Source organism: Lichenostomus cassidix, chromosome 4A (assembly GCF_008360975.1).
Source record: "Lichenostomus cassidix isolate B80296 chromosome 4A, HeHo_3.0, whole genome shotgun sequence".
NCBI classification, from domain to species: Eukaryota; Metazoa; Chordata; class Aves; order Passeriformes; family Meliphagidae; genus Lichenostomus; species Lichenostomus cassidix.
This window is the reverse complement of record NC_139485.1, coordinates 4,055,073-4,074,201: the sequence shown is the minus strand read 5'-3', so window position 1 is coordinate 4,074,201 and position 19,129 is coordinate 4,055,073. Positions and strand designations below refer to the sequence as shown.

At 41.1% G+C, this 19,129-nt stretch overlaps 1 protein-coding gene across 3 annotated transcripts; it reads left to right on the top strand.

Moving 5' to 3' along the window:
* Nucleotides 1–1,192: 1,192 nt before the first annotated feature.
* On the top strand, nt 1,193–17,159 carry CENPI (centromere protein I). 3 transcript variants are annotated; one of them, XM_085060164.1, is made up of 21 exons: nt 1,193–1,332; nt 2,778–3,098; nt 3,364–3,501; nt 3,845–3,963; nt 5,004–5,111; nt 6,196–6,244; nt 6,563–6,609; nt 7,278–7,367; nt 8,218–8,346; nt 8,606–8,770; nt 9,008–9,128; nt 9,335–9,423; nt 9,737–9,854; nt 9,953–10,017; nt 10,489–10,574; nt 10,987–11,122; nt 11,870–11,994; nt 13,053–13,101; nt 13,256–13,489; nt 15,164–15,205; nt 16,015–17,159. In XM_085060164.1, exons 2-21 carry the CDS (start codon nt 2,900–2,902, stop codon nt 16,144–16,146), a joined length of 2,241 nt encoding a protein of 746 aa, XP_084916290.1. In that variant the 5' UTR covers nt 1,193–1,332; nt 2,778–2,899; the 3' UTR covers nt 16,147–17,159. The 3 variants fall into 3 exon arrangements, with proteins under 3 accessions (XP_084916290.1, XP_084916292.1, XP_084916291.1); XM_085060165.1 differs by having other exon boundaries at nt 1,234–1,350; XM_085060166.1 differs by lacking the exon at nt 7,278–7,367.
* The last annotated feature ends 1,970 nt before the right edge of the window (nt 17,160–19,129 follow it).

Sequence of the window (19,129 nt, the reverse complement as noted above, 5' to 3'; positions counted from 1 at the left end):
CTCCAGTAAACTGTCAGCATTGTATCTCTGTAAAAATTGGCAATGGATGTTCCTATGCAGTTTCCTCCTGAAGTTTGCTGCTAAAATAGATGCAGGCCTATATAAATATATATATATTCTGAAAAAGCCTCCTCCCAGAGCTCCAGATGGACTAAATATCTCTTATCAGATGTGCACCCTGAGCAAAGGAACAAACAGGTCACCTCTGTTAGACAATTTTCTCTTCACAGACTATCTCAAGGTCATCCAAAATATATACAGAATTGGTTTTACTTTGCAAAAGACACTTTTACTACTGTGTCCTGACTGGGATTATTAATAATGTTTTAATTCAAAACAAAATAAAACCACCACTGACTCAAACCCACACCATGCTGTACATTCCTACACAGCTGGACTGCTGCAGCCCTTTCACCCATGCCTCCAACCCAGGAAACCTTTGGGAACAAATTGTATTTCTCTTTTGTAACATTCCTCCCTGAAGCTTGTAGAGGTGATAATAACAAAGCATTCAATGGAGCAGAGCCTATCTCTGCAAAAGCTTCAGACTGTTCAGTGAATACTAAGAAAGTCCTCTTTGCCACATTTGCAGGAATATGAACAAGTGACCCGCAGCGGTGACTGCGTGTTCTGTGCTACAGAGCGAGACAACTCATCTCGGAGCCCAGTAACAAGAATTCTGTATTTATCTTAGCGGGCTGACCTCTGTCACTGCCCCCCAGCATTAAACAGCTATTTTTGGGCACTTCCAGCCATCTGTGCACACTGGAAGTGACAAGAACAGATCCACTCCTTCTGTAAGACCTCGATGCTAATTTACTCCTCCTTTTTTTTTTTTTTTTTTTTTTTTGGTTCCAACCCCCCCCCCCCCTGCGCCTTTCAATCTTATCTCCGCGCCCCTAATTTCACTCCGGTTGGCCTCATCCAGGCGCCACTGCGTAGCGCCTCAGGGTTACTGCCTCGCTTTCTATCGCTTTCTCTGTCCCTTTTTTCCCCACGTCATTTTAAAAATGTAATCTTTGGCTGACACTCCCAGCCCCACGGATGTGGAGACACCGGAGCAGAACTTTCCCTCACGGGGAATTCCCGCCCCGCCCCGCACGGACCGCGCATGCTCAGAGGGCCCGGCGCAGGACGGGCGGAAGCGCTGCCGTCATTCTCTCCCGCGGCACGCTGTGGCGGCGCTGCGCATGCGCAGACGGAGGGAGGGAGGAAGCACGCCGGACACGCGCGGCGCCGAGGGGCGGCTGCCTTCAGTGCGCACGCGCGGGGCGGTGGCGGCGCGGTTTGAATGCAGGGACCGTTGGAGCCGGCGGGAGGCGGCTGTGGAGGGTCAGTGTCCGTGGGATGGTCAGTGTCCGTGGGATGGTCAGTGTCCGTGGGATGGCTCAGCGGCTGTGGGAGGGGGTGGTCAGTGCCCAGGGCAGCGGGAGGGTCAATTGCCCTGGCGCGGTCAGGGGCCGAGAGAGGCGGTAGTCAGTGGCCAGGGCAGCCGGAGGGCCGGTGGCCGTGGGAGCGGCTGGTCAGGGATTCCCCGTTCCCCCGGCCCGGCTGCCCACTGCGGGCTGGAGGGTCCTGCCGCCGCTCTGGGAGCCCCGCGGCCGCCGTGCTGGGCTAGGAAGGCTCCGGCTCCCTCAGGATGCTGCGGGCAGCCCTGGGGGAGTCTCGGGGGGCTGCAGGGAAGGGGGCGCCTGGGGAGGAGGGTGAGGGGTGATGGTGCCACACTCCCCAATGTGTGGCGATGTCAGCACTGAGGGGCTGCGCAGGACTGGGCTCGCTGTCAGCCAGAACTGCCCTTCCAGCCTGGTACTTCTGCTCTCTTCTTCACCAAACCTTTCTGGCAGAACTCCTGCAAGATAAAAGAAAACAAAACACATGTAGAGAAGGTGCTGAGGAAGCTGAGAGAAAGCTGTTGCTGTACTCCAGTGTGGTCACCGAGCTTTGCTGCGCAGGAAAGTGACAAACGAAAACAAACCTACAGGGAAATAGACATGATTCAAACCTTGTAAGGAAGTGAAGCAGGAGTATGAATTGAAAGTCGTTCTGTTTTATTGTGACAGGGAAGATAGACTCCAGCAATCCAGGGACAGGGGTGCACACTCTACCAAGTCCAGGAAATTGTAGCAAAATTTCCTATTTTGTGGGTAAAAGGTTGATCTCTCCAGCATATTGAAGAGAAAATGTCACTTTTTAAGGCTGCATTTCACCCAGAGCTGTGCAATTTGGCACTGTCAGTAGTTCTTGTGCCTCGTTTGGAAGTTTACCAAAATTTCTTAATTTTTCCAATCACAGCTTGTTAGTAGAAAGACTGCAGAAGAATCTAATTTTTGTGATATAGGAGAAAAGTGTTGTTATGATCCTCTAAAATTTGTACAGAACCTTGCACAGAGTCATGACTTGTTGACTGGTTATTTTGGCATACACTATACAAGTAAGGAAAATAATAATAATGTACAAAATTAACTTGGAAGAAAACTTGGTTGTGTTTTGCTAACTTTCTGGTTATGTTGATTTTTTAAATCAAAATGCTGTATAGGATTGTATCAGATAATGTTTAACTTGAAAGGAGCTTGTGTAATTTTTACTTGGGATTTTTTTCTCCCTTTTTTCATGTAAGATGAGAGTTTTGATACACTGTTGTCTGTGCATCTTCTGAGGATCTCGTCTGATCTTTTGGGGAGCAGTCATATCTAAATTATTCTGAATTTACTCTTGCCTTATGAAGGATGCCTCTAAAATCTGCTTGTCAGGAAAATGAATGTTTCTTTTCCTTGCAGGGAACCAGCTCTCTGATGTTCCTCAGCTGTGGGAGGTTGATCTCCTTTCTTGCCTAATGAAGGATTGGCTCTCATATGACAAATGAGTAAAATTCTCCAGTCTCAGCTGGGAGTCTGAAAGGATGCAGCGAAGACGGAGTTCCAAGACGCCAAAGCAGCCTCTGCATGTTCGCCATAAAAGCCAAACTAATCTCTCTGCGTGGCGAAAAAGAGGGAGAATTGACCCTGAAAAAAGTTTGCAGAATCATCAATCTGCTAATGATCAGAAATCTGATAGCCAGGAAGACTCTTTGGAGCAGGCTTTGAGCTACTTTGAGAAAGGTAAGAGTATTTTTAAGGTTGGCTGTCTAGGATTGAGAAGATAAAAACGACATTCTTATTAAAAAAAAGTCTCATTTACATCTGTTTCCCCTCTTTAATCCCTGAGCCACATAATTTTTTTAATATGTTAATTTTTTTTCTCTTTTTGTTACTACGTAAAGAAAAATATGCAGAGAGTATACGCAGGGACAGTTCAGAGAGTCTTTAAGTTAATTTCTTTTCAGAAATTGTTTCATCCAGTACTTGTCCTATTTGTTTTTCCTAGTTCAAGACCATGTGGTACTGAGGAAGAACACTGTTCTGCAGAAACACTTGGCTGCTGTGGAAAGCACTGCCCTGCAAAAAGGGCTGCCCCCTGAAGGGTTTGAGATACTGCTGAATGTGGTGCTCAGTGGCAAATTTGGTAAAGTATTTATGTACTGCTGGTGTATCTTCTGTGAATGTGTCTTTTCCCTCTAATTAAACCTGCTGAGATAATGTGTTTATGGTACTGTTGGGCACTGTAGCATAAAATTAATTTTTCTGGCGTGCTTTGGTGTAATTTCCATTTCCTTTTGTTAAGATGGAATGAATTATTTCTCATAATTCTTTGAGGTATAGATATGTCTTTACTTAATTCTTATGCACTTTGAGCAAGGAAGCTCAAAATAATTTTGTCCAGAGGAAAGTTTGACCTAAGCTTCAAAACAATATTGAAGAACCTGGACCATGAGCACCATCTTATTTGAAATTGGTTTTTTTTCCAGCTGATACAGTGAATACTAGTTTATTGAAGAGCCTGATTCCAACCTCAGTGATACCAGAAAGTTCTGTGGTTACAGCTGTGTCTTGGCTCTGTGCCAGCAAGTGCTCAGACAGCATCCAGGTAACTTAGTGAATGTTTACAACAGTCACTGCTTCTGCTCAGGAACATAAGAGCAGGTGATTTTGAGGAATCAAAAATCCTGAGGCTTTAATGTGCAAGGTCTTACAAAAGATACTGTCATTTACCAAGATTGGCAGAGATGCCCATTGCAGGATTGGCAGTGGGAACCAAGAAACACCTTATAAGTGTCAGTGGAAATTTGGTTCCTGCTTGTCTTGTATCTTTGAACTCCTCAGGAGTGGTCTCTCTGCCAACATTTCTGTACAATACTTCTATGTGAGGCATCCTTCAGCTTCAGTGAGGTATCCCTTAGGTTATATGCACCTTGGTTGTGGCAACATGACTTAATATTAGCAGTCTTTTTCATGTTCACATGGTCTGCTCAAAGGTTGACCTGATGGAATAATTTAGATTGGAAAACATTTTTAAGACCACAGAGTCCAATCATTAACCTAATACTGCCAAGCCAGCCATGTCCCCAAGTGCCACATCTGCACATCTTTTAAATTCCTCTAGGGATGGTGATTCAACCACTTCCCAGGGCAGTCTCTGTTCCAGTGCTTGGCAGCCCCTTTTGTGCTGAAATTTCTCCTATTAGCCAATCTCAACCTCCTCTGGCACAACTTATTGCTTGTTTCTCGTTGACCTATCACTTTATACTTGGGAAAAGAGATTGGTCCCACCTCACTTCAGCCTCCTTTCAGGGAGTTTTAGAGTCAGAAGGTCCAGGCTGAGCCCACATGTGCCCCATTTATTGAAGTGGATTCCCTGTCTCACAATCACCATTGATACACATGTAGGGTCCCATGGTTATAGAAACCAAAACCCAGTCACCAACAGCAGTGATGGGGCCTGTTGTTTTCCTGGTTGTTTATCCCTTGGCAGACTTTCTTCATCTGAATCACCCTTGTGCTGTTTGTCTGTAGCTCTCTGCTTATCCTTGAGAGTGGTGTATATACTTACTGATTGTGTTTCTGGAGTTGGCTACTGACTTTTCTGCTCATCAGGTAATGTAATATGGCTTTTTTTCTTGTCTGCAGCTGCTTTTTTTAAGGTGGCTGATCACAATGTTTGACTTCATTGATCACAAGGAACAACTTCATGCCCTCTATGGTTTCTTCTTCTCCTTCCTGCAAGATGAGAAGATGGTAAGAGCTTAAGAACACATGGGACCGACAAAATAAACTTAAATGTGCATTAGTAGTATGCATATTAATGCTTGAATTAGTCTGAAGTAGGTGTTGTTTAGAGACCATTTTCTGACTTCTGGAATTTTATATTTTCCCTTTGCATTATAACATTGCTGGGTAATTTAGATCCATAAACAGGCAAGTACTGTAAGATTACTGTAGTCTATCCACTTAAACATGCTTCCAAGAATTGCTATTCTGTATCTCAGAGAGTGTGCCTGTATATTCTGTCTAAATTCCCAAGAGTAACTGTGGTGCAGCAGTCTCTGGGATTGTCAGACATCAGCAGGTAAAGTCTTCTCCTGGGCAGAAACTGACTTGTATACCTTGGGCAAAAAGCAAAAAAATTTTTAGGGCAGTGTTTATTTAAGGGTGAGAAACTAATTGCTGTTCTACTTACTTGATTTGAAATGTAGCTGAAAAGAGAAGAAGCATTCAGGCAATTTCTGCCATATGGCGGCTGTAAAATTCAGGAATTTTGAAGTGTTTGGATTCAGTGCATATTAAGATTATCTTGGCAGTCATGTTAGGCATGAAATTGTTAATGTTCTTTAAGTTTAGGATATTTAGGAAGTTCCCAAAGTTCCAAGTTATATTTCTTGTAATGTTTGTAATGGTTTTAGGTTAACTTTAGTTATAGTCTTTCCATAAAACTGGATTTAAGTTCTTACTGATTCAAATAGCATTTTCAGGCATGATGGGTCAGTTGGAAAGTGCACCAGAGTTGCTTTGAAACTAATTTAAGACCCTTTACAGCCTCAACTGCAGTTAGAAGCTCTAAAAATCTATATTGGTTCAAAGGTGCCTTTCCTTTTGAAAATGTAATTGCACTTGCACTGCTGAGTCTTGTAATTTCTAGACCATGTTCCAAAAGAAATGATCCAAGTTAATTAAATAGCTTGGTTGCTGTCAGGACTGCTCACAGTGCAGATAAAGTTTTAAATGAAGTTGATATTTGAGACACTCTTTTGTGCTGGTTTTTGTGTGTCCTGGCTGTGTGTCTGCAGCAGCAGGAGAGCTCATGGCTGCCTTTGCTTTGCAGTGCCCCTATGTCTGCCACCTGCTCTACCTGCTGACCCGGAAAGAAAATGGTGAGTCTCACCTGGATGAGCTGAAATACCATTTTGTTTCTGATGCTGTTTGCTGGTACTTCCTTTTTTTTCCAGTGCAATTAATACAATGATTAGCCAGTATTGTAACTTTTAAGGCAAGGAAGCATGAGTGGTAGTTCAGGTGAAACTTTGTGTAACACTTGCTGAATTGGAAACCCCTCTCTTAGCGTTATTTATTAGAAATAAGAATGATTGGTTCTGCTTACTTTGTCATGACTTTATTAAAAAAAAAGTTTTTTATATAATTTTTGCTCAAATGCTTTTTAAAATCCTTTATCTTCTTAATTGCATTTCCAGTCAAGCCTTTTCGGATTAGGAGACTGCTGGACCTCCAAGCAAAAATGGTGAGTTTATTTTGGTTCTTGTAGAGTTTGAACTGTGGTTAATAATGCACTTTGTAAGACTAATATCCTTACAGAATGGAGAAGAGTGGCTGGACTTAGAACTGTAGGTTTTAGTCTTTGTAGCATCAAAGCTTCTCTCTTGCATGTGCATCCCTAATTTTTATGTGTGTTTTGTACATGCTATGATATACATAAAGCTCTGTGTTCTGTCACTAGGTATGGTGAAATCTCTGAAGCAAGGGGCAACTTCATTTATCTATTACAGTCTGACTTTCTATTAATCTTCCTTTTGCAAGGGGTACCAAAAATGACCGAAAAATGTGAGATTGTAGAGGGCCTTGCTCCCTTTTTTGTAAGAAAAAAAACATTGTTATAATAACATGGTTTTTAGGCAGAAGACTATTTTTCATAGCTTTGATTGTTAAATTCCTTTTTATTAGTTATGACTGCAGAAAGGTCTTCAGTCCTCTTCCTATGGTATTTCATTGATCCAGTTTCTGTTGGTTTTGTCACTTTCAGTTGTTTATCTATGGTTATGTGGTGACATGTAGCTCTAGAAATTTAGCTTTAACTGATCACTGGGGTTTTTTGCTTCTAAAATACATCATTTAGTTTCTATAATAAAAACATACCCCACATATTTTCCCTCTTGTTTTGTCATTTGACAGGGAATGCGGTCTCATCTGCAAGCTCTACTATCACTTTACAAACTTTTCTGCCCAGAACAGGTGACCATAACCCTTCCTGGGAAAATGAAGGTAAGGAATTAGATTCAGTCAATTTGAAAACAGGATTTACTACAGTATTTGTACAGAGCTTTCAATTTAAGATATAGCAGGATTTACTGGTGTAGATTAATTCTATTTCCTCTTTTCCCTGAGTAAAATCAGGTTCAGATGAGGTTTCCTTGCTTTGTGTTTTGTTTCCTCTTCAGCATGATGAGATGATTTGGTTGGAAATGGCATCTACCTTTATCTTATGCGGATTACTTTAATCCTTTTTTTGGTGCTCCTGGTGGCTTTGACTTGTTTCACATAATATTAAGTTCTTCAGGAAACAAACTGTCTAACTTGTTAATGCCTTTTTCTAATTGCTGACGTTCTCAAGTACCAATGACAATGGAAGTCAGTAAGTAGCTTTGCACTTGGAAAGTCTGTGTCATAGGAAAGAGAAAAAAAAAGGTAAAAATGTAGTAAACCGACTTATCAGAGCCTCAAGGAACAACAAAAAATTACTCCCCTTTTAGGGAGGCCTATGTGTGTGCTCAGCCCTTTGACCAAGTAGAATACATGTAGCAGGACTAGATTTATAACAGAGAAGAGGAGCAGGTTAGACCTAAATTGTGCAGCAAATTTTTCTTTTAATGGGATAGACTTGAGTTTGAGATTTTTTTGGGTAGTTTTTTTAGAACAGACATGTAATTTATGTGCAGGTAAGTTGAGTTTCTCTAAATTTTTTTTAAAATTTCAATCTGCTTGTCAAGCATCTGTCAAGCAGAGCTGAGTGTCTCTACATTACTCTAGTGATGTTTATCAGAATAGGAACTATTCTTTCTATTGCTTTGTCTTAGTTTGGCTTCTTGCATGAATGTCTGATTTCTGTTTCCAGACTTACTTCAAGAATTCAGAGGGCCCATGGAAAGCAGCAATCACTGCAGTAAGGCAAAGAAACCAGGGAACCTCTCCCCTGTCCCAGGCAGTATTTTTAGGCACATCTCAACCTCACTCACGAAAAAGGGTAAGTTATGGGCCTAAGATACTCTAGAAGGTGCCAAGTTGTAGTTTTCATTATGAATATTGGCAAATAATGGGAGTCTGGCTTTATTTCAGCACTCGAAAGGTGGGGAGTAACTATATAGAAATGCAGCAATCCATTATAATGAAAGCCTGGATACCTTTTTGGTAAAACTGGGTCTTTCTGGGAACATTGTTCATGAGTGCAACCAATTGCTTTGGAAGCAGAGTCATTGCTATATCTTTGTGTTTCTTTTCTACAGAAATGGAATGCCCAGTTGGTTATACCTGCAAGCAGTACAAACACAAATAATTTAGAAAAGGACAAGGACAGTAACCGTGTTTATTTGTACAGTACAAATGAGTCTTTTCCAGTGGAGCAGCTGCGGACCTTCCCTCAGCTCCTACAAAATATTCAGCGTCTAGAGGTGAGTTTCAGAAAGATCTTGGTGAATGTTTTGCGAGACCAAAGGATATTCCTCTATGCCCTGTTTATATGTGAGTAGTGTGTGGGCTAATTCTAACAGAGCATCTAGTCCTAACTGAGGATGGTGGATGAGTCCTGGAGATGGTCTTGTTGCTGGTAAAGAGATTGGACATGAGATTCTCTGTCAGTTTACTGATGTAAATACTGACTAATTCTTTCTTTTCTTTTTCTCTTGCAGTTTCCTTCCCAGATGGGTTCAGTGCTAACAAACCCCTTATTGCTTCACTACATGAACTGTGTGAAAGATGAATCTATTTACCTGAGGCTCTACTATTGGATGGGCCAGATGCTCCAGGAAGGTAGTGAGAAATAATATTCTTTTGTGAGGTAGGGAGGTAAAGGATGTCTGAGGCTTTTCACTTTTCAGTAATGGTACTTTGCTATTCAGATTTATAGTGATAACCATATCGTGTTAATACAGCTACTGGAAGAGAACTGAATTTGGTTTCTCATTATGCTTGTTCTTGCGGTGCTCATATTCAAGTACAATTTCTCTCACGTTCAGAATGCGCCTGGTGTGTTGTTGAAAACCGCAGTGAAGAAGAATTCAAGAGCTTTCTGCAAACTGTCTACAAGGCAGAATGTTTTTTGCAGGTAAGTGCATGTTTTGTGGAAGCCAAGGGTTTCACAAAGTCTTCCTTCAAAGAACTTCTGGGACTTAACTGTTTCCTGTAATATTTCTGAGTCAGTGACTCAAGTAATAAAAATACGTATACCTATAGCAAGTCAATGTTCTGGAAATGGCCTTGTTTTCTTCACAAAAATCTGAGAATGATAATTTTAATATCTTGGCAAGTTGTATGGCAGGAAGGAAGTGCAAGCCTCTTTCTTTCTCTGGAGTGATGTGAGTGTGGTGAGGTGCAGTCTTATGAGATGAATTTTGGAATGCTTGTCTTGTGCTTTATAGGAGGGATTTTCTGCCTGTGAAGAGTTCCTATATAAGACCCTTCCTCTCTGGGATGGCGTCTGCTGTCGGTCAGAAGTCCTCAGACTCGTGAGCTGGATCCCCCTCAGCAGTTGCTCTGGTATGTGCTGCAGATCTTTGGGTGAGGTTGGACAGTGAGGCTATCTTGGGGCATAGAATTTGTGTACTGATATCATACTGCTTTCTCATTTGTTTCAGACGTTAAGTCACATCTCTATGATCCCCTGGCACAGCTCTTTTTCACATCATCCATTTACTTTAAGGTAATCCAAGTGAATACAGTGGCTGTTTACTTCTAGTTGATACTGCTATCTGCACTTGTGTTAGGTGTAGCAGTCTGAGGGATTGTAGAGGGAACTTCTTATTGAGAAGTCTGTGCCCAAACAGAGTAAAATAAAGAAATTAAACTGTAAGTATTTAGGAAATTGGTGCCTTTAAGATACCTTCTTTTTTTTTTAATTGGAATTAAGCTATGGCACTGGAGCTAAAAAGAACTGATAAAACACAATGCAAATTGTTTTATTGCAATTTTAACTCACTATTTGAAACTCACATTCTCCAGGAAAAGCTATATAACACCTACATTCAGTTCTAGGGGACATACAACTATGTCACTGCTCCTGAGAAACTCCTGGTACCTTTCCTTGGATATACCAATTCTCATGACATTTTTTGTTTAGAATTATTTGCTTGTATAAATTGTCATCAACCTGATTTCTTTTTGCCTATTGCAGTGCAGTGTTCTTGAGTGCCTGAAAGAGCTGTTGCAGAACTGGTTAAATTGCAATGTGATTCAAGTGGATTCAGAGTTTTCTACTTTGTAAGTTTGTCTTTAAGAAATGCAAACCATATTCCATGCATTGCTCAGCAGTGTATTTAGATGTATATTCTAGCCCTATCACCCAGCATAAAGACCAACCAGAAGGTTACTAATGCTGTTATGATTCTGGTATATTGTAAGCTACCTTGCCAATCCTATTCTTTGTCTTTCTTTAGAAATATTTCTGCTGACACTGGAAATTTGAAGTGTCCAGAATTAAAAATCCTCATAACACTGATAGCTGGATGTTTATAATGGTGCTGATAACAATCTGTTACTGGCTGTATTGAAGAACAAGTGTCTGTTGCTGAGTGTTTGGGGCAAAAGCATAAACTTCAATTTGGTGTTACCATTTTCCATGTTGCTGTTTGCAAAGAGGTATATGTCATGTTGTGCCATGTCATTGCTGCAGGAACACCACCCTTTCTGGGCTAGTGACTGTGGTGGCTGAGCTGGTCCACTTTGTTGGATGGATCTCTACTATTGCACTGCGTTTGGAAAACAACTCCACGTTCTTGCTCTACTTCATTCTGGATTTCTATGAGACCGTGTGTATCCCAATCATTTTGTCTTTCTTTTGTAATACTCCTAAGGCTGTTTGCATTTTTTTTTAAGTTAAAGCATAAAAACATCTTTCTAATTCTAGTTTACAAAACTGTGATTAAATGCAAGAATATTCCAAGTACTTGGTAGATCTACAGGCGAGAGCTGCTGCTGTTGCATCCGTAGGGAGTATTAAAGAAGCTTCTCGAAAGTGGCTGCTCTTAATTCAGAGGTGAACTGGGGAAGAAATACCAGTAGGACATAACATGCTTTTTTAATGCTGACTTAAAGAAAAGAACAATGATCAGTTCATCTTCAAACAACATATCTTGCTTTTTTCCTTAAATGTTTCCTTAAAAATGTGGTTTTTTTCCTAGTTTGTGCTGTAGGCAAGCTAAACAGCATCAAATAGCTTTAAATCTATTCTCCAGCTTCCTCACGTCCTCTCTGTAGTTGTGCTTACTGTGAATCCAGCCATACTTTAACAACAGCAACAGCTCCTACAATTTAGGTTGGGAATAGCTGAAGAAACAATGATAGTTCTGGGATCTATTTGTAACTAAATTATCCATTAAAAATGCACAAAACTAATGGGTTTTGCGTAAGACACCCTGGTCTTCCCTTCTGAAGGAAGTTGATGGATCTGACTGGAATGCAGTGTCATGCTCTTGTTTGTTCTTACCTCCTTGAGGGTCTGTAACAGTCATTACTCTGGCAGTAATAATCAGCCTGGATGTGCTTCATTCCTGCAGGTGTGTGACATGTACCTGAAGTACAACCTGCCTTTGCTGATATTGCCTCCTGCTGGGGTTTTCTACCCAGCACTGCTCAGCATGGATTCTGTCAACTTGAATCAGCTCTGCTATATTATGTACAGGTAATACAACAGGTGTGGGCTGCAGGGACTCCTTGTCTGCTCTTTCAGTCTTTTTGAAATGAAATTACTTTGTTGTAAAATCTGGAATCTCCTTCTTGCCATGCAAGGCAAAGGGGAAAGTTCCACTTGTGCCCAGCTTTCATGATAAAAGATTTTATAGTTGTAGTTCCTATCCTTTTTCTCAGTCTGTTATCCAAAAAAGCAGGATTCTGACCTCTTTCCTGGTATTCTTTCCATATCTTTGATATGGGAAGGAAGAAGTTCCTCTATTGTTTTGAGAGAACGAAAGTCAGCCAGCTGGAATGAACAGTAGTAACTATACAACTTCTCACTCCCATACTTTGACTATTACACTTGAGCTTTCCCTTACAAATTCTGTCACATTCCGAGTAGGGAGTACTTCTTCCACCCCCAAACTCTGGGAATTGAGGATTGCCTTGTGCTGCTGGCAAGGCCAAAGACAGCACTTTGTTTATTGCTCTGCAGGATCCACCACCAAGGCTGCACTTCTTGGCCTTGTTAGTTCCAGTGGCTGCATCTGAGGAGAAGAGTAGCCAATAGCTGACAGCTGGTGCAGGGCTCTCCATGTGGCTTTTTCTCTAAGGAATCTTCAGGGTAATTAACATGACAGGATGGTCTCTAGGAAATAAGAGGAGCTAGTGCTTATTATATAGAACAACTGTCAAGTTGCATTACTTCCAGTGGCTTCTGTTTCTTTGCTTAGTGAATGAAAGTCTCCCTTTTTAAAAACACACTGCATTTCTCTGCTGATTTTAAGCCTGGATGTCCATTCTTGTGTGTTGCCTTTATGAAGATGACTGTCCCAGGCAAGCTGGTCATGTCTGAGTTATTTAAAAGACTAATATTATTAGATGTGTCCCTACTCTGCCAAGTGATAAAGTTGCTTTGAATTCTTTTTCATGTCTCTCTTTTTTACCAATAAAGTTTGATCTTTCTCATGGCAGAAATAAGTTTTCTTGATACATTCCTCCAGCTTTTTTCCACACAGGCATGTAGTGAAAATTTACAGGCCCTAACTTCCTCCTTTTATTTTCCAGGTATCGAACCAACTTGGTGGCCGCAAAAGAAAATGAGTTGAGTAAAAAGGTATTGTGAACACATCTGTTATGTGCTAGAAAGACCTTAGCAAGGAATTGGGTTGAGAGGAGGGGAGGTGTAGTAATGGCCATCTTTTAAGGACTTGGGAGCACGCAGCTGCTTTGAGGATGTTATTTATTGATTTGGTTTATTTTCTCCTCAGAAAATACTGCAGTTCAAGTTCAGTAACAAGACATACCAAGAGTACAACCAGTACATAATAGCTATGGTGGGCTGTCTGTGGACATCTGGGGCATTCCAGAAAGATACTCATCCTCAAGGTCTTCATATGGATGATGAAATACTGATTAAAACTGGAGTGAAGGAATTCAAAACCAGCTTTAACATTGTCTATCATCCAGCCATGATGTGCTACTCTGTTCAATTCCTGCAGAAGGTAATGGTGTAGGCCAAGATTTGGGCACCAGGTGTTCTGTCTTCACTGTTTCTCTAGAGGTGTCATTGTGTCCTGGCTGACTTGCAGAGGCAACTGAGCTTTCAAAAGCTGCTGTGGCATTCTGTGTTTGTGTCAGATTAATGGCACAATTTAAAGAGTCTTTTATTGTGTGGTATGAAAGCAGTTGAATGTATGAACATAGCGGATGTGGATGTGACTTTGTACTTGTGATCATTTTGAGATAGCACTAAAATAGCTAATTAATGAAATACATGACAATTCAGTAAAAGCTTACCAAAGATGCATCCTGCCATACAAAATAGTGTGATCTAAATATTTAAACTCCAGAAAGTAAAGAAATACATAGTTAAATTATATACAGCTGTTCATGGTGTTAAAACTTGCTAGCAGTGCTTTCTGGCTCTTGTGGTAGCTTTTTGTGGCTTATTAAAATAGAAATACAAGTAGCTGCTTCAAGTACAGAGGGAAGACAACATGGTGCTGTCTCATATGGTCTGGTGTGAGCTCTTCCAGGAGTTGTCTTGAACTGTGGGTGCCATCGTGTGTTCAGTGCAGCTGCTGAAGAGTGGAGGGAGCAGCCTGCCAGGGATTTATTGTTCCAAGACGTGTGAGCTGCTCCAAGAAACCATGTTTTTCAGGCTGTCCAAGGGCTGCACAAAGATGCCAGTTTGTTGTGAGAAAAGCTGGCAGGCTCGAGGCAAGTGTAGGTGTGACTCCTGGAATGCAGCAACGGGCACCTGAAAGGTTGAAACAAAGAATTCTGGTTAGGAACACTTGACAAATTTGCCTTTGTTATGTGCTCAGTGTCCTGAATCAAGGTAGTTTGAGTCTTATTGTTAATTAAACCCAAATTTTGTCTTTGCTGGAGGAGGCTATTTTGGGTTTGTTAGATTAAGGAAAAGAAGTTGTATATGTCTCAAATCTTTTATCAACATAAACTTCCCTTGGGGGGAAGAACCTTTTCCTAATATCCAACCTAAACTTTCCCTGACACAGATTCCTAATTCTTCTTTGTAGCTTTTGCACATTGAAAAAAAACCAATCAAACCAACAAACTAAAAACCAACAACCATAAACCGAAACCAAAAAATACCCAACATCAAAATCCCTTAAGAAACCCCTTCTGTTGGGGAATTTTTGCATTCTCTTCCTACTGTAGAACTAGGAGATATTTTGCTTAGCAGCTATGACAAATGTGTTTTAAGGCAGGGGAAAATAATGTTGAGCTGCAGGGACACATTTTCCTCAGCAGTGCTGAGCACCAGAGGGCACTGCTCTGCAGCACAGGGGAAACACAAGCACTAATCTCTCTCAGTTCTTTCCTCTTGCTCTTTCTCATTGTTGGGAATTTCTAATATTTTGAAAGAGAGACTTTTACACTCTAGAGAGACAATGGTAAAGATACCTGTGAATATTCCCTATTGCTATCCTGTAATGCTGCAGCACAGGGCAAGAGGGTCCAGATGTTACCTTGCCACTTATGTGGCATCAACAGAGTATGATGCTGGAAGCCCCTTCTGAAACAGGATTAAAAGAATCTGAATTTCTTTGTACACCTGCAATTCCTGATTTAGGAGGGGACTAAGCAGAGACTCAGCAACTCTGGACATACTTTTTATCTGACTTGATATTGTTTTATTCCTTCTCCTTAAGGCCTGTCCAGATGATACCACCTTCAACTTCAAATTAATTAAGGTAAGATTTCTTGTTTTAGTAAATGAAAGAAGGCAATTTTCACCAGCTGTATTGAAGAGGATGAGGTGATAACATTCACCAAACTCACAAATGCTCTAGAAGAATTTTGGGAGGAAAAAATTCCAGCGGTAGGCTTTGATTCAGTCTCTTGACAGGGCAAAACAAGAAGACATCAACACCTGAGCAGTTATGTAACCACTAGTCATCTGTGGTTAGTGGTTTGAGATTTTATATATTTCCTCCGTGAGTCAGTACAGTACCAGGACAGGGCTGTTTATTGTTCTCTGAAGGCTCCAGGAAAAGTTATTCTTGATGCACTTAAAGTTCATTGATAATACAAATTCTACTTCATATTATATTTCTGAGACAGATAAGTCTCAAAGCTTTGTTGCAGCTTTGAACAGGAATCCTCCACTGAACAAATACACTGGCAGTTGGTTTTCCTTTCCTGTGTCAGTGTACTTCAAACCTGACCTGGAGGAATTGCCACTAGTGATGGAAGGAAGACTTTAATATCCATGCTCATTTAATTCTTGATGTATTCCCTGTTGATCTAATAGACTTTGCTCTTTGTAGAACTGGGATTTATAAAAACTTTCACAATTAAAGAAAGATCTTGATGCAGTCTAAGAATGTGTATTGTATAATTGTGGGCATTTGGGAATGGAAGGTGACCCTGTACACCTGTGGGTATTAAAAGGTGTCAAACATGTGGATGTTGCCACACAGGAAGGCAGTGTTTGCAGAGCTTTTCAAATTGGTTTAAGAAAGGTAAAGCTGCACATCTGACTGTTCTTTCTGGTTTACAGGGGAAGAAGTGGGACTGGTATCTGGAATATCTCTATGCTCAAGGTTTGCAGGGGCTGAAGGTCTTTATTGAGAGCAGCATCAGTCGTGTTTCCCAGGCCTCTCGCAGTAAAGCAGGGAATGCAGAAGTGTGACTCTGGGATTCGCTAGAGTTCTTCTGTCATCTGGAGCAGACTAGCAGACTCTAAAGGACTGTGTCACTAGTTCTTCCTCAGAGGAAAGGAACAGAGCAACTACCCTCATCTGCACTTTTGTACTGACATCTCTCTTATGGAAATGAAGACACAGAAGGATTGTTTAGGCTGGTTTGGTTCACTAACATTGAACCCTCTCTTGTCCTGCTAAACTTCTCTGGTCTGAAGCTGGTGAGCTGTGTGTTATGTAACATCCACCTTTTTCACCCAAGTGTGTCTCTGTTGGAGTATCTGCTTTGATTGAGAAACAAACATTTTCCATCTCAAAACTGCACTGAGCAGTGCTGCTTCATTTATAAGTAATGTTTCTCGTTACCTGCTGCTGAGGAAGGCAAAGCAGGTCAGGGATCAACAACGAAGTCAGCCTTTCAGGGATGCTCTGTGTGTATTGGATTGGAGTAGTGTGAGTTTCCCAATCCCCTGTTGTACCCTGTATATACTGACTTTTAACAGGCTGACCAAACTGACCTTCCTGAAACGAATTTTCATTTTGAGGCTTCTAGAACAGACTTTTTGCTAACTTAGGTTATAATGATCTTATTCAGCTGCAACATTTGGTGTTTGGTTGATGGTTTATTGATTTGAGCACTTGTGCAATGTTGCCATCAGCTCACAGTTTTCTACTGATATGTGCAAATGTGGCTTTCCTTTTTGTGTTTTTAGTAGGTGTTGTGTATTATATGTGTACATATGTATAATTTATATTCTGTAAAATGTTTCCAACATGTCATTTTGAAAAAACTCTTCTACAAAATGTATCTTCTCCTGTCATTTCATTTTAACTCTGAGTAGAAGTTGAGAGGAACTGAACTGAGGTTTCCAAAATTTGAATGAACTTTATTTTTCTGCTGTAAAATAAGGTTGTAACCACTTGAGAGTTGGGTTAGGTTATATTGAATTTTGCTTTGTGCGTCTGTAATTTGATTCAGTAAAGGAATCAGTCCTGAGAGCAACTCTGAAGCCACTGAAGATGTTTGCTTTCTTCATCCCCTCAAAGTCAGACTGGTTGAGTACCACAGTTCTCAGCTCAAGTACATCTGGTTAATATGTCTAAAGTATTGCCCTTCTCATCCATCTGTCTGATTCCAAGTAGTATAAGTGCTGCTGGCTAATTTTTGTGAAGAGAAACAGATCTGCAAAACCTTGATTATATTTTTTCAACAGGGGAAACGACATATTACAAATTCCTCCGAGTGGATATGTTTCAAGATGTGCCCCTAACATAAAATGAGTTTTATAATTTTTCTGTGAAGCTACCTTCAAAAACGTGTTGGAAATGTTATTTTCAGTTATGCTGGAAAGCCTGTGCACTTCAGTCCCTAAGGACAGCTTAATCCTTAGCTTTTGTCCTTACACCATGCAAGTGTCTTCAGATCCTGACCAGACTTGTACTTCCATGCTGGGATTCTGTATAGGAATAAGGCTGGGGTGATTACATGGACCAGATGTGTGCATGGCAGCCTTATTCCGTGGGAAGAGGAACAGAGGCAGAACATCTCAAAGATGCAATGGCCAGGAAGACACGGCTTCCCGTTGTCTGGGAGCTGTTTGGAGTTTGTGAAAGGCGCAGAGCTCTCTACACTGTCAGACTGGAAGGTGCTGCCAGAGGCTTCATTTCACTTGTGAAAGATGCCCAGGTTATTAAGGGTGTGTGTGATGTATGTAAATGTATTTAAAGGAGCTTATAGCAGAATCCTTTAGAATATACTGAATGTTTTACAGTTACTGGTCCCTGAGATCAGTTTTCCCTTGGGGTTGCTGTTTGGTTGAGAAAACACAGAATCATGTCATGGAAGACTTGCAGCGTCACAGGTCTTCTATTATACCCCATGTTATGAAAGTGTTTAAGCAGACTGTGCACAGTTTTGACATTCAAGTGCACAGGCTGGGCACTTAGAGGTGCAGAACTACAGTAACAGGACAGATAACTTGCTTTTAATGTCAGCTTTTTGTTGTTGGACAAGATGCCTGTTTAAAACCCAAGCCATGCAGGAGAGGTGTGCCTGGTATTATTGGGCACTAGAGATGAATTTTAGCCTCTTTATGCTGTGGTAACTCTTGTCTTTTTTTGACATTTGGACGTTTTTCTTCTCTTTTTCCCCCCTAACTGTCTGACTAACATTGCACTTGAGTGGAAGAATGGCCCTGCTAGGGAGGAATGTGCTACTGTACCTTTTTTAGTTTTTTTTTCTTGCTTGCTCTTTGCATTTGAATCATCACAGCAAATTTTGCAGACCATTTTCTATTAACAGCATATACTTAAAGACTTGGCTGACCATAGCTTCTGCTCTGAGGACTAAAATGGACATAGTCAAGACCCATCCATTTCCTGGTAAGTGACAAACGAGTGATTTACCTCTTGTGCCTGTTTCTGCCCATTGAAAGGTGGTGGACACTCTGAAATTGTAGCAGAAACAACTCTGTGGTGTTATTTGTCACAAGGCTTCCATAGGCTTTTGATTTAGGGATTTTGTAATATCATAAGCAGGTAATGGCAGTGGCCATTTCAATTTAACCACCTCCTGTAGCATTGCTAGGAGCCTTTTAGCTGATTTCAAAAAGTGAGGCCTCTCCCTTTGGATAAGTCTCTGAGTGGGTATTAAATAGGATTTCAAAGTACTGGGCCAGAATCCTGTCTGGGGTAAGCAGGCACAGCTCCACTAATTTCTAATGGATCTGTGTTGAGTTGCACCAGCTGAACATCTGGTCCCCAGTTCACACAACCAAAGCCATTAACCCCTGCCTGTCAGACAACAAGCATTATGCATCTGAAAACCCAAATGCCTTGGGCTAGAGTTAATCTGAATTCTTTTTCTGAAGCCATGTTTCCTTTGTGTTTCTGTTAATCATTATTTTATTTTGTGGTGAGAGACTCATTTGTGCATCTTCATGCATCAGAGTCTATCGCCCTTTCAGAGACAGC